The sequence below is a fragment of the Phyllosticta capitalensis genome, assembly GCF_038381095.1.
Source record: "Phyllosticta capitalensis strain CBS 128856 chromosome Unknown BKA78scaffold_1, whole genome shotgun sequence".
In the NCBI taxonomy this organism is placed as follows: Eukaryota; Fungi; Ascomycota; class Dothideomycetes; order Botryosphaeriales; family Phyllostictaceae; genus Phyllosticta; species Phyllosticta capitalensis.
This window is the reverse complement of record NW_027117439.1, coordinates 348,827-363,132: the sequence shown is the minus strand read 5'-3', so window position 1 is coordinate 363,132 and position 14,306 is coordinate 348,827. Positions and strand designations below refer to the sequence as shown.

Below are 14,306 nucleotides of genomic sequence, written 5' to 3'. Positions count from 1 at the left end.
AGTTGGGCCATGTCGCACACCATCGCGGCTTCCACATGCAGGTTCCATTGCCTAAAGGCGCACGTGTCGACGCGATACCCCTGAGCCAACCAAGAGGCTGCGTCGGACGCGCTTCACGTGCATCCCCGTAGCCCAGTGACTCCCAATCACTCACCTGTCACTATTTATACAGCTGTAAACTTCGGCTTCAATCCACCTCCTCATCCTCTCTCAACCTCCTTTTTTCTCTCTCACGCAATCAGTCTGACACGATCTAAGCTCAATTACACTCCTATCAGGCAAACAATGTCTGAGCAATCCAGTCCACCCCAGATCGCAATGGACGCCCCATCTTCCAACGCTTGCGCTTCTGAACGTGGATTCACTGCTTGGACCGCGATCTTCAATCCCCCTGCGATCTGTGATCCGTCCACGACCGGCAATCCTGCTCCAGTCACCATCAACACCAACAATGGCAGCGCCGACAGCATCACCATGCCTCAGCCCGCCGCCATCACGCCACCCAAGACGCATTCCGGCACGGGCAAGATCAAAAAGGCCAAGCCTGACCTCGCGGCCGAAGCCAACGCCATCCTCGCCGAGTACGACAGCATCCTCCTGCGCATCGAGCAGGAAAACGCCGACATCCTCGCCTCGGCGCGCCGCCTCGCCGCCAGCCGCAAGAATATGACGCGCGCCTTCGACGACGTCGCCAAGTTGCGCCAGCGCATGTCGACCATCTTCGAGAAAGCGCGTGCCGCGTCCGCCACCGCCGCCCACTCCAGCCCTTCCCCTACTCCCAACTCTCCCTACGGTGGCGGCACTAGCACCGGCAACGCCGACAACAGCCCCGCCGCTAGGCCTGCTCACCACACACACAAGCGCACGCCCTCGGAGCTGGCGGCGCTGGACCTGGAGCGCAGGCGCTGGGACGTCATGACGCGGTACGAGGCGCTGTGCCGCGAGCGCAAGGCGGCGGACGCCGAGGTGGCGAAGATGGAGGAGAAGAGGGCCAAGGATGCCGAGTGGATCCACGCCATGTTTTTCCGCGTTGCGGAGAAGGGACTCTTTGAGGCGGCGGTGGTTAGGGAGAAGAAGAGGACCCCGGTTGTGCTCGATGAGGATGAGGAGGGTGATGGTGGATGTGAGGGGGAGGAGGTTGAGTATTGAGGGGATGGGGGGTGTGGGGTGGGGTGGGCTTGAGTGAGTGCTTGGGAAAGTGTGGATGATAGGGGGTTTCAGGGGGTTTCAGTGGTGGAGTGGCATATTCATCAGCGGACTGGACAGACTAAGGCATTGGGCTGGGAGTATGGAGTTTTTGGATTTCTTGCTTTGGCCGGCAGGTGAGGGAACTGGGACTTCATTTACTTTCCGACTTCAAAGTGTTGCAGTCAGGTAAGTGAAGCGGCGAGCGGCTTTCATCCGGAAGATAAGCTTCAGAATCAAATAGATCACAAACTTTCGATGAATTTTGATGACATTCCAAATCTATATTTTGTTAGAATGATGAGTGCTGATAACGCCTTGAAGACACAACTAAGGGACAAAATCCAAATCCACCTTTGGATTTTGCAATTTTTCAGGATGCTCCCGTCCCTCAGGAACCACTTTCCCTGACGTGTGAACACTTAGATCTAGTCCCATTTAGCTAATGTGCTTTCCTTGGTATATTTAGGTCCTATAGAAGTAGCATAAGAAGTAACAGGCACACAGAGACTCCCTGTGGCACCGCTTCTCCTTAGTAATTTTGGCTGAGAGGTGGATCTTGAAGCCTGAGCGTGGATTTTGAAAACTGGCCGGATATGAAGGTGGATTTTGATTTTATTGCTTCCCTTTTCTCAAACCTATAATTGGAGTTGACAAGCATGTTGTGACTACTAGTAATGGTGTGTTTCAAGTCCGATAGTTCCATATGGATGAAGTGTTCTCTCAATATACCTTGTGTCCGTAAAAGGTTTCCACCTCTTGGATTCCATTTTAGTGGAAGAGTGATAAGTGTCAAAGATGCCCATGTTCTCTTCTACACTACTCTTTGAATCAATCGGCTTTTCTTAGATCCAAAGCTCGCTGAACCTCGGAGTTAAAAACGAAGTCGCGTACCATTGTTCTCTTAATATAAGTATACTCTCTACGTACAAAAATATGGATAAGGGCTGCGAAGATTAGCGGCAACGCAAATCATTCTGTTGCAGAGAGGACTCACCATCCAAGAATTTGTGGCGACTGAATTCTGCTGTAATATCTGGCAAACGTTCATAGACCCGAGCTTGAGCACAAGCGTGGGAATTCCTCTTGAACTGAGGTGAACTGAAACCAGTGAAAATTCTCTCTTCGTACTCACTCTCATTCCAACGAAGGAGTACTTCCAATCCCACACTCACGTACGCAAAAAGTGGCTTGTCTTGCCATTTTTCTGAAGCTTCCGTAGGTGAAAGGGATTCATCCAAACTGAAACAAGGCAAACTGATGTAGTCAAGCGCGACACAGCTCAAAAAGCTGATGTCCATGTCTTGATCTTGAAAGTATTCGTCAACTCCACTGCCCGCTGGCTGCTTCGAAAGGAGGAACGTCTTGACCGAGTCATGGGCCAATTGAACGCTTCGGGACTGGGCATTGTAGCTGATGAGACTGCCGCAGGCTCTCACAACGCTTTCGGCTACCCCAGGGAATAGTCGCTCATCATTCTCCGTCGATGATGTATCCAGTGTCATGGCTTCATCCAGTTCTTCTATCTTCATTGGTCTCCAAGAGAACCGAAGCCAAAAAAGAGCAGCGCGGACGTACGATGCATATTCTTTGGGGACACTTTTAAGGGTTCGAAGGTAATGATCTTCGAGTGTTGGCGACATGGACGCTAAAGCGTTTTTCACTTCTCGCATCGACTTTGCAGTGTTTAATGACTGGATTTGACATTGAGCCCAGCGAAATCTAAAAACACATTAGCTGGCCTGATTCTGAGGCAGATCGACTACAGGGCGCGAGAGACTGACGATCCTTTGGCCTCCAGTTCAAGTTTTCTTTGAATGCTCTCCCTCAGAACCTCGGAAACGTGGCGGAAAACATCTTCGCGGGCAAGCTTGTCTGATGCGTAGCGCGAAATGTCTTCATCAACACTCGCTTGATCCATCTGCACTAACACAACTGTAGGATCTTTCAATGCCCTAGAGGGGTCCAAGGCCTCTGTGCTCGAGACCATCATTTGGCAATTTGGGACCTGAGATATGCACCACGAGATGACGTCCATTAGGGGTTTGCTGTCGCCTTCGTTGATAGCATCCAAGAACAGCACAACTTTGCCAGCAAGTGCGCATATCCTTTTGAATGTGTCCTGTAAAGTTGAGAGAGATGGCTGCTTTCTCTCGTGAACAGGCGTAGAGATGAAATCCTGATAAAGCGGCCTGACGATTTCCTCGGCCCCTAGGATTTGATCGCAAAGCTGACGAATATAAGACCTCAACATCGCTTCTGCGCTTTGGGAGTCTTTTGCAGAGGAAGAGCAGTAGAAGTAAGCAACAGTGTCTCCATGCTGCAGTCCGATTCCGTTTTTGAGATATTTGATCGCCAATGACAGAAGGGTCGTCTTTCCCATGCCGGACCTACCACAAAGCCATAGAATATTCTTTCTTGAAGAAGGCTCTTCTTCAATCCAGGCCCGAAAGGCGGAGTCCAGGAACCATCTGCCTGATCCGCGTGCATTCTCGTGGTAAGACGAGTGGTGAGTCAAAGTCGGATCGATTGTAGTCAACCAATCTTTCAATTGTTCCGTCGCCCTTGCTTTTTCGTCTGCATCTTGTTTATCTCGTTGTTCAAGTGCCAAGTCTTTTATGTCAGAAAGATCTCTGCGGATCCGTTTAGCATGCTCGAGAGTATTGGCGCCAATAACTCTAGTACGAGAAAGTTGGTAAGCCAAAGTAGTCGTTTTGGAGAGCATGGATGAAGCAATTTGGTGTTGAGTGAGAAATGTTGAGAACAGACCTTTGGTCGTATTGAAGAGCAAGTTGAAGCAACGGAAGAGTCTCATCAAAAGCCTTCAAATGAGCTCCAGTTTGTTTGTCAATTACCTTTCCGAAGAAGATTCTCCCCAATTTTTCGTTCTTCGGTAGACTGGCGAGTCTGACATCCAAACCCTCAATCGCACGTCGGCTCCACTCCAATGGCTGGCTGACCCAGGCAATCGCAGAGAGTCGATCAGTGTCATCTTTGTCGAGTTCCACTTGCTGTCGGATAATCTCAACCAGGCCTTTGTAGGATGCAAATTTTCCAAGCAAGCCAGTGAGTTCTTCGGCCACGGCTCGGTTGGAGTGTATGTACATTCGAGCCACCATGCAGGTTTTGGTTGTCGCGTCGACCAACGTGATGCAGCCTGTGATTATGCCGAGGAGCTCTGCCATCTTTGATGATGAATCGGACCTCTTGTCGCCGTTGGGTAATTGGGCATGGAGCGGGGCAGAGAAATTGACGAGATTTTGGAGCGTCAGAAAGCAGGTGCGATGGCAAGGCTATGGAGGGAGGAACGTTGATAGAGATATGCAGAGAGCGAGGCTATGCTTTGCGCCCCCATCTGAGCCTCCGGCCAGCCTCCATCCAGGTCGTACAGTATGCAGCGTTACTTCTGCTGAGCGATCAGCGCGGTGGTCAGCAACTCGCATACTTGTGGACTGGTGATGAATGATTGCCTCATGTCGTCAAAGTACCTATTCTTCGTCGGCTTTCCAGCATTACCCTACAGCCAAAGAATAAGAGAAGCATGTCGTAGATGCCATGAATGTAAGAGATTCGAGTTGCGTTGCAGAGAGACGTCGTCGAGGTTTGGTTCGTGGATGAGGCGACGAACGCGAGTCAGGTAGCGTCTTCCGATTTGGGCAGGGGGTCTCGACCAGGGATCAGGCGGCCCAGCGAGCGCCAGCCGCTCCCGCGCCGTAACCTGGTACCACAACTCCACTCCCTCAGCCATCACCACTCGCCCAGCACGACCGCGAATCGTCACTGAGACAAGGGGGACTCTGGAACAAGAAGTAGAATGATGCGGTGATCAGGGCCAGTTGCCCCGTGGTGCCGCCCGAGGCGCGTTGAACGCGTCGCAGACGCGCAGCATCGAAACTCACTGTCTGCTCTTCGACCACCGTGGCCTACAACGAGAAAGATGGGTCAGGACTTGCCTCCGATCCCAAGTGGCCTCGAATGAAGGCAGCCGTTGAGCTGACCAATTTGCACTCGGACAGCTCCAACCCTAGAAGGCGATTGCGAGAGCTGACCTGTTCCACCACTATGTTTGCGTCGACACCGCCATGGAGGCACCGCTTTTCATTGCTTCCCGAGAGCAGTCTCGAGACCAACCCGTCGTGAATATCCGATTTCAATCGCCGCCAAATCGACTTGTCAAAGAACCGAACCCGCTTTCGATCTCTCCCATCCGCATGATTGTTTTCAGCGACACGACGAATGCAAAATGCCGGCGCCGAAGGCCTGCGGACTCGGAATATACCAGAACGTAGGAGCAGCAGAACTACCGGATTGTCGAAAAGGGTTCAAGATAAATGGACCGTGCTGTCAAGGGCTTCCACGTTGCGTGTCGAGTTGGACATGGTCTACAAGATTCCTGGCTTTGCAGAACGACCAATGCCAGCATTGGCGAGAAGTGGCTACGCGCTAGTCAAGAATCTATCGGAGTGTCCGACAACTGGACCTGGTGGACCAGCATGAAATGACATGGAGGGGTTTGGCGTGTCGCTAGCCTACCACAACACCATACTTGTCAAGGCAGTCTCCAACGATAAGCTTTCAGTGATTTTAATTTCCACGTATGGTACCTTCAGCTCGCCTCCCGCTCAATTGCCGCGCATTTTTCGCCCATTTATGAAGCCAGGGAGCTATACTTGACCTACTTTGCCAGAAGTGGAATCCGCTTGGCGCCCAAATCAACCACCTTCGGCTCCTCTAGGCCTGCGAGATGTCTTTGAACCTGCAAAGTGTCCCAAAGCGATGGGTGTTTGTGGCTTTGTGAGCCAACTACCGGAAAGACTACCGCGGTTACCCTTTGCCACATTGGTACCCGTAAGTGAAGAATGACGCGTTGAGATTGTCGAAATAGTGATCTTTAAAGAATGCTCCGGGACTTCTCTCCTAGCTGTAGTTCCAGTCACTCGCTCGACACGTTCTTTCCAACATGCATTGCTCTTGGTTTAGCGCGCTTCTGAGCGCACAAGCTCTTTCCAGTCTTGTTTCTTTCAGCAACGCTCAGCAATATGTTGGCTCAAATTTTTCAAGCACTCTACCAGGTGTGCCAGGAACCGAAGTCACCTTTTTCAACATCAAGTCACCCAACAATAAGAACACGACTCTGATCAATTACGCTTCCCTCAACGCTGCCAACAATGGAAGACCCGATCCAAAGAAGTTGAGACGTGCGGTGATTGTAATTCACGGTTTGAACAGGGACCCGCAAACATACATTTCGCAAATGTGAGCATCATAAAGAGCTTTCGTGGCAGTGGGCTAACATCTTGCAGGCTTGTCGCCCTGAACTCACTAACGGTGCCGGGAATCAGTCAAGATACAGTTAGCATTATCGCCCCATACTTTGCAAATGGCGACGACAAAAGCACTGGGTATTACCCATGGAGCGGCAGCTCCACGAGTCTTGCTCTGGTGTGGAAAGGCTCGCAGTGGGCCAGCGGAATCTACAACCAATACCCCACCTCAGTCCCAACCGTCTCCTCCTACGCGGTAATCGACCAGATCATCCAGTACTACGACAACAAGACTCTGTTCCCAAACATGGCACAGGTTTGTTTTCCCGTAGTCTCCAGGAGTCGTCATTAATCATTGCCAGATTATCGTGGCCGGTCACTCCCTGGGAGCCCAAATGAATCAGCGACATGCTGAAGTTAGTACTGTGTCGACCACAACCCCCGTAGTTTACTGGATTGGAAACCCGAATTCGTGGGGTTGGATGAGCACCGATCGCCCGCTGGATTTTTCTTCCTGTACCGTTTACGATGACTGGCGGGATGGTTTCAACGCCTATCCCACGCTTTACAACGTCGCGCTTGTCAACACCAGCAGCGGAATCGATCGCGCGGGAGTGTTGGCAAACTACCGCAAAAAGAACCTCGCCTATGCACGCGGCATTCAAGATTTTGGCGACGATGCCAGCAATTGCGCCCCAGGAACGACCGGAGCACAAAGAGATGAACGATTCTTCAACTTCATCGCGCGTTTCCCGCAGCCCCAGAAGCTTAATACCATTGACTACATCAACTGTGGCCACGATTCCGGATGCATGTTTGCTTCCCCCGCTGGACAGGCTCGCCTGTTTCTCGACAACTTCAACGGCACTGGTTCAAAGGCTTATGATTTTGGTTACCCAAGACGACAGGCTGGCGATGATCCGAACCCTGATCCGACGCAGAATTCGACTGTTTTACTTCCCAATGCTGGCAGCTACAATGGCATGACTTATCAAGGATGCTGGACGGATCAGATTCCGTCGACGCTGTCAGTCAGAGTTTCATCTGTGAACAACAACTCCATCGAGACCTGTACCGCCGCTTGCTCTTCCCAGGGATACAAAATCGCAGGACTTGAGAACGGAGTAGACTGTTGGTGTGGAAACACGATTGGATATAGTGCCTTCAACACCACCGACCGCGGTTGCATGATTGCTTGTCCAGGTAACGCTCAGCAAATTTGTGGCAGCGCAAACCGGATGTCTCTGTTCTCCAATGGCCCCATGGTTCAGGCCATTACCCCGGCTTCTCCCAAGACTGCAGGTGACTTCAGCCTTATCGGATGCTACTCTGATATTCCAGCGAACAGAGGCCTCTCGGCAAAAGGCACTTCCGTGTCCAGCATGACAGTGGAGAATTGCGCTTCTTTCTGCGCTGGCTACAAATATTTTGGAGTCGAATATAGCCAAGAGGTAAGTCAATTCCTGTAAGCTTGAGACTGGATACTAATACTTCCTAGTGCTACTGCGCAAATACTGTGGGCTGTTCGAGTAGTGTTTCTACGTCCGGAAATTGCAACATGCAATGCGCCGGGAACAACACCGAATACTGCGGCGGCAATGGATATCTCAACCTCTACGCTCTTCCATCAGCGCCTTCGCCATCATCCACCAACTGCTCAGCAACCGCTACTTCGTCCAGTGGGAGTGCCGCCACTTCCCTCGCGATAGGTCTCTCTTGTCCCTCGGCCGATGGCAGGGTCTACAACACCACCGCGGGGAGTGGGTACATCATTGAGTGTTACACAGATCACTTCGCCGGAGACATGGGCTCAACTAGCACGGCCTCATTTGAGGGCTGCATCGCCGCTTGTGACGCTGCCTCCGGATGTGTGGATGTGTCTTACGTCTATGGTGCTTGTTATCTGAAAAATTCGGCCGGTGCCGCTTCGACCAACAACAATGTCCTCGGGGCTCGTCTCATTGCCCGGAACGGCACATATGTTTCTTCAGTCACCAGCACTGCGTCCTCCATTTCCACTTCCGCCGGCCAGTCTGCAACGTCGGCCCTGTCTACCGCGTCTGCTACGCCATCGTCTTCGCTCATCTCATGCCCATCCGGCGATGGCTCAACTTACATGGCTGCGGACAACAAGACCTTCATCATTGAATGCGGAATTGACCATGCTGGTGGTGACTTGGGAGCTCCGACGTACCCCTACGACTTTGGCCTATGTATCAACCAATGCGCTTCGACCAGCGGCTGCGTGGACGTCTCCTTCAACGGCGGTCCCTGCTACATGAAGGGCAGTGTGGGTGCGGCAGTAGCCAACTCTGGAATTTGGGGCGCAAGACTTCTCACTGGTAGCTCGAGCGTCTCCTCGTCATCGGCTTCCTCATCTGCTACTCTGGTGGTGACCCCTGCGGCAAACTCGAGTTCATTGCCGTCAGCTTCATCAGCCATCATTTCCTCGACCAGTGCGCCCACTGTATCCTCCACTCCGGCTGCCCTCCCCTCGGGTGTCGTTTCGCAGGGCTGCTTCATCGATAACGGGAACCCTCATCCCCTACCGAGCCAAGCGTACGCCAACAGTTCAAACACCCCCGCTCTCTGCGCATCTGCGTGTCGCGCTGCGGGATACCAGTACGCCGGGACTCAGTACTCGGCAGAATGCTGGTGCGGCAATTACCAACCCACAACGAACACATCGTCGTCCGACTGCTCCATGTCCTGCTCTGGAGACAACTCTCAAAAGTGTGGAAGTGGCTACAGGCTCTCGGTGACCAAAGACACGCTCTGGCAGCCATCATTCTTCGCAAGACAAAGCTACGGCACATGGAACCTTGCCGCTTGTTACGTCGATGGAGTCAATGGCGCTAGGACGCTGCCAAACCCGATCGGCATCGATGCTTCCAGTGCAAGCGTGGCCAAATGTTTGGATGCCTGTGCTGCAAGTGGGTACTCAGTCTGCGGAGCGGAGTACTACCACGAGTGTTTTGGCGCTAGTGGAATGCCGTCGAGCAGTCTCATTGCGACAAGCAGCGATGGGAAGAGCAGTGATCCGCTCGCTGCGGGATGCAATTACCCTTGCTCGGGTAATTCGACAGAGGCTTGTGGTGGAGCGAATAGGGTGCTTGTTTACATCAATAATGGTACGACGACGATGAATGCTACAAAGATGGCATAAGAGGTCGACATATTCGTCGCAGTCATGTGAAAACTTCAAGCTAAGATCTGTAATCAACTTTTTCAAAGAATATATCCTCGAGGCCAAAGGTCTGATGTCGATCGCCCGTCTCATGATTTGACCCAAATTCATTTTCGGCCCTTGCGTAAGTTGGGAAAAGTAGACTCCTATTTCCAGTATCCCGAGTTCATTCCGTAAGAGGCATCGAGAAAAATGCGCCCGACTTGTGGTGGTTTCATATTTTCCCGCAGGAGCATCGCAGCTTGCGTGTGTCCCCCACGTAAAGCAGCTTCCAAAGGATTGTCGAAAGGACCGCCCGAGTCTTCAATGTTGGCACCGTGGTCTATGAGAATCGACATAGTGGACACATGGCCCTTAGATGCTGCGGCTTGGAGCGCGTCCCCCAACTTCTCGTCTCCAGCGTCCAGGGAAGCGCCATGGTCAAGGAGAAGTTTGACAATCTCATCCTGACCCCTGATTGCAGCAGCACGAAGGGGGTACCCAAAGCGACCCCTTAGATTCGGGTTTCCACCTTTCTCAAGGACGAGCTGCACGAGGCACAACTTTCCTCCGGCAATGGCGGCTTGTAGGGCGTTGCCAAAATATCCATGCTCTTTGTTGATATCTTGACATGCTTGCAGCAGTCTTTCTGACAGTTTTTCCTTCCGGCCATGTAGCGCAACCTGTAACGGGACGTGCCTTTCTGCTGGCGAATAGTCGCCTGCTTTGCCGTCCAGAAGTTGCTCTACAATATCAATGTGACCATTGAAACTTGCGAGCTGCAGAGCATCATCAAAGTTCAATTGCGACGAGAAGGTGAAGCCGCATTCGATGAGTATCTGCGCTACGCTTTTGTGGCCGCCAGCCAAGGCAGCCTGCATCGGATCATCGTATTGGCCGTCTCTGCAAGCCGTCGTTGCACCTTGACCCATCAAAAGTCTGACGATTTCAGTGTGTCCAGAATATGCAGCAGCATTGAGAGCTGTGCCATATCTACCACCTTGAGCATCGATGTTGCAGTTGTGATTGAGCAAATATTGGACCACATCGATATGGCCGGCGCGTGCGGCGAGGTAGAGTCCGCAGGCTCCGTGTACATTGACAGACTCCCAACTTGGCTGCAGACCATGGAACACCAAGTGCTTGAGCACCTCGAGAAACCCGAAGGAACAGGCGGCAAACAAAGGTGATGGAGGTGAGCTCAAAACTGAGTTGAGCCTCTGGTAAAAGTCCAGACTCCAGCACGTCATTGGCTCTTGAAGGTTGGTCCTCAAAAGGTCTTGCCAGTCCTCGAAATGCTCCTCTTCGGTAAAGAATTGGAGCAACAAGGGCTCCAATTCGCTTTCCTGGCTGCTTGAACGAGCAAACTCATAGTGGGCCGTCCAGTAATTGGTTGCGTAGTCGATCAAGGGATCTGTAGAGCAATTTCCCCACAAATAGACGCCGAGGCATCTTGTAGTCACAACTGAGTGCACTCGATCTGCGCCATACTCTGGACATGATTCAAGATATCTGGCGGACAGTCACGTGAGTCATTGCGACGGACACAAATGATTGCGAGGAGACTTACTCTCTCACTGATAGATGTGCGAAGCGAAATGTGTCCGATTCCGTATCCAAGACAACAAGATTACAGCAGCAGCTGCAAATGTCGGACGGTGAAATTCGAACAGTCCCTCATACACTTCTCGACACAGCTGCGACAAACTCTCGGCTAGTCAGAGTCCTTTGTGTGCAGAGAAGCCATTGGAAGGCTGCTACGGCAACTTTTCTGGATGTTTCTTCCAATGCAATGATCCGAGAATGAATTGCATCATATGATGCGGTCAAAGATTGAGGCAGGTGACTCAGTGCAGATCGAACATCCTGATCAAGTTTGATTCGATCGGTGTTTTGGATAGCTTCGAGCTGCAGAGTGACCCATAAGAACCTAAGCCCAGTTTCAGCAACTTCGAAAACTTTCACTCGTGCATATGACACCACCACTTACATGCCATGCGCTCCATTATCTAGGGCAGTGACAATATCATCCTCCAGCGCCTTCATCTCATGCGGGTTCCTCTCAGTCTTTCGACCCCAATTCTCGATAAACTCCTCGACTTTGACTCGGATGAATCTGCCAAGGTCCTCTCCGTTCTGCTTCGAAGTGACGTTGATTCCTGGCTCCTGTCTCAACCTAAGTGTTATATCATCGTCCTTCCGGCTACCCAACAGGATCTTGACGACTCCTTGGGACTTCGACACGATGTCCTCTAAAGCCAGCATCAATGAATCCCGCTGTTGAAGGTCGCACTCGTCCAGAGCATCAATGACGATAGTTGTCGGAGAGGTGGCGGTCAGCTCGATGATGACTGCCACACATTCGCTGGCGGTAAGAGGAGACAGTTCAACCCCGGCATCTCTTGAGTCTTTGAGCTTGCTTTTGTATCTTTTTGCGATGACATCTTTTATTTCGCCATCGTCTCGAGAAACAGATAGCTGCTTTAAGATTGCGCGAAGGATTTCTTCACAATTGGATCGCTGGGGCTCTGCAGTATCTCGAGAGCAATAAAAGTAGGCCAATGGCGGAGGACGAGCGAGTGGGATTCCTTGTCGCTTCAAATTTTCAACAGCAATCGCTCTACAGCAAAAGAGTCAATCGAACAACCTCAAAATGGGTAGGTATGTGGATCTCACATCAAGTGGCTCTTCCCACAACCCTCTGTGTATTCGAATTAATAGTGTGTTTTGCGAATATTGTGGTGAAGCTTACGCCAGCCATGTAACCAGAAGAAGCTTGATGAGCTTGACTCCTTCCAAGTTTTGAACTCGTAATTGTTGAGAAGCCACTCCCCAGATTGTGGCAATACCCCCGAAAGCACAGATTCATGGTGCCGAACAACGTGAATTTCGGACAACCACTTCAAAAGGAGAGACCTCTCCGACGCTGAAGGTATTAGTGGTAGATGAAATATCATGCAATATAAACAAACCTTCAAGGGCAGTGTGGAGTCTGTCAACCTGTCTATCAATCCTCGTGAAAGGAGATTCCAGATCCTCCAGCTTTTGTTTAAGGGACACTTGAACTGCTATTTGAAGTTCAGAAGAGCTCGGCTAACTGAGTGGGAACCATACATTGAAGATCAGCAAGCTTTACAGCTAATGACGAGACTGTGCTATTTGTAGATTCAGAAAACACCACATTCGTCTTCATCCCTGAAGAACTTAGCTAGTCGTCCTTGACCCCGCGGAGAGAGCGGGGAGAAACTTACTTTCAGCATCAATCAATTCTCTGTGGTATTTCAATTTCAGGTCTTCTTCATCAATGGCTACCCGAGCATTCTTGAACTCCTCCCTGCACGTCGTATCAGAGAGAAATCGTTCTGTTACTAATCAGCAATGACGTGCAAGCACACTTCAATCAACTCACCAAAAGAGCCAGTAGCAAAGTATTGCCTCGCTTTACAAAGGTAGTTGATTACCGCTCCGTAAAGCTTTCGAAGTTGGCTGCGAAACGACTCCTGGGCTTCCGATGTGGCGGGAAGATAGAGCATCTCCATGATTGTACAGCGAGTGATTACATCTGAAGCCTTTTCTAAGCCTTCTATCATAGCCTCAAACGTATCAGTGCTGTTGAGAGCAATCTATTTAAGAAATCAGCTGTTTCCAAAAAACTTATACTTAGATTCAAACTCACTTGAAACAAGAACCGGATGCCAGCCCAAGGAAGTGCTGCGTGGACAGGATCGTATTGCACTGCGATGTCGATGACGTGTAGATAAGACTGGAGATGAGATGCCAGCTTTGCGCAAACGTCCCTGATGAAAATCTCTCGTCCGCCAGAGCCTTTGATCTTCCACCGTTTGTGTAGGCATTGGTCGCGGCAGCTGTCGACATGAGCCAAGATTTTTCTCAGAATTTCGATCTGCGAGTCATTGCCGCAATTGAACATCTGCTGATCTTCTTCGCGGAGTTTGAAAATGGCCTCGTCCCAAAGACATTTTGCTGGGCGGGGATTCCATTGACCAGGTTCTTGAGTAAGTCCTCCTGAGTTGTGCTGAGTAACTGGCTTAACACCATAGACCCTCTTTGGCTTTGTCATTCTTCAATTTGGACAAGTTCTGAAGGGACATGAGCCAGAATTTGTACTGGATCTTGAATTTCTATTGCGCAGGACCGCAAGGCTGAAAAGCTGCGTGACTGGAGAGGCTGTGAAGCTGCGAGAGTGGGGACAAGGCTGCAAGCTTTTAAGACTGGCTTTGTTTCCGCCTGAGGCTGGATCTGACCAAGCTGTGTAGCACACATAAGGTTCAGTGCAGGCGTGGAGTAACCATGAAATCGCACAGAATGTCGTGGTGCGTCAGGCAATCTTTGGCGAAGCATTGTCCTCGACAGCCTTGTTGTAAGCGACGTGCACGACATCACGCAATGGTGCAGCCTGAAGCGATGCTGACGTTCGCAACAAAGTACTTGCACGCTGATCTTCTTGTCTCTTCAGCTTTTTGATTCAAGCACCGCATCACATCCGACGAATGGGAGGAAGGTGCTAGACGCACTGATGTAACGTCCTGGAGCGAAGCGAAGGCAACAGGATTCTGTCGACTGCCCTCTGAGATAAAGTTTGGGCTTGTGGAATCGACTCGCCAAACGACTAAGCCCGAGAACATGAATACAGAGGGCATTCGAGTACCCGGCCCCAATGTTGACATGAC

At 51.1% G+C, this 14,306-nt stretch overlaps 4 protein-coding genes across 4 annotated transcripts; 2 read left to right on the top strand and 2 right to left on the bottom strand.

Moving 5' to 3' along the window:
* Positions 1 to 285: 285 nt before the first annotated feature.
* BKA78DRAFT_290828 (uncharacterized protein) lies at positions 286 to 1,149 on the top strand (the record flags this gene model as incomplete). Its single annotated transcript, XM_066885803.1, has 1 exon — positions 286 to 1,149. One exon carries the CDS (start codon positions 286 to 288, stop codon positions 1,147 to 1,149), a length of 864 nt encoding a protein of 287 aa, XP_066748760.1.
* A 961-nt stretch (positions 1,150 to 2,110) lies between these two features.
* BKA78DRAFT_301187 (uncharacterized protein) lies at positions 2,111 to 4,532 on the bottom strand. The gene is made up of 3 exons (XM_066887333.1): positions 3,955 to 4,532; positions 2,970 to 3,863; positions 2,111 to 2,907 (listed from the first exon to the last, which is right to left on the bottom strand). The coding sequence occupies exons 1-3, from the start codon at positions 4,368 to 4,370 to the stop codon at positions 2,142 to 2,144; spliced, it is 2,076 nt and encodes a 691-aa protein (XP_066748759.1). The 5' UTR covers positions 4,371 to 4,532; the 3' UTR covers positions 2,111 to 2,141.
* Positions 4,533 to 8,421: 3,889 nt separating this feature from the next.
* Positions 8,422 to 9,629, top strand: BKA78DRAFT_301184 (WSC domain-containing protein). Its single transcript, XM_066887332.1, has one exon. It carries the CDS (start codon positions 8,566 to 8,568, stop codon positions 9,613 to 9,615), a length of 1,050 nt encoding a protein of 349 aa, XP_066748758.1. The 5' UTR covers positions 8,422 to 8,565; the 3' UTR covers positions 9,616 to 9,629.
* BKA78DRAFT_339488 (uncharacterized protein) lies at positions 9,630 to 13,926 on the bottom strand. Its single transcript, XM_066890285.1, has 11 exons — positions 13,292 to 13,926; positions 13,025 to 13,238; positions 12,867 to 12,983; positions 12,730 to 12,810; positions 12,588 to 12,683; positions 12,368 to 12,541; positions 12,292 to 12,316; positions 11,606 to 12,235; positions 11,324 to 11,545; positions 11,186 to 11,257; positions 9,630 to 11,127 (listed from the first exon to the last, which is right to left on the bottom strand). Exons 1-11 carry the CDS (start codon positions 13,694 to 13,696, stop codon positions 9,783 to 9,785), a joined length of 3,381 nt encoding a protein of 1,126 aa, XP_066748757.1. The 5' UTR covers positions 13,697 to 13,926; the 3' UTR covers positions 9,630 to 9,782.
* Between the last annotated feature and the right edge of the window lie 380 nt (positions 13,927 to 14,306).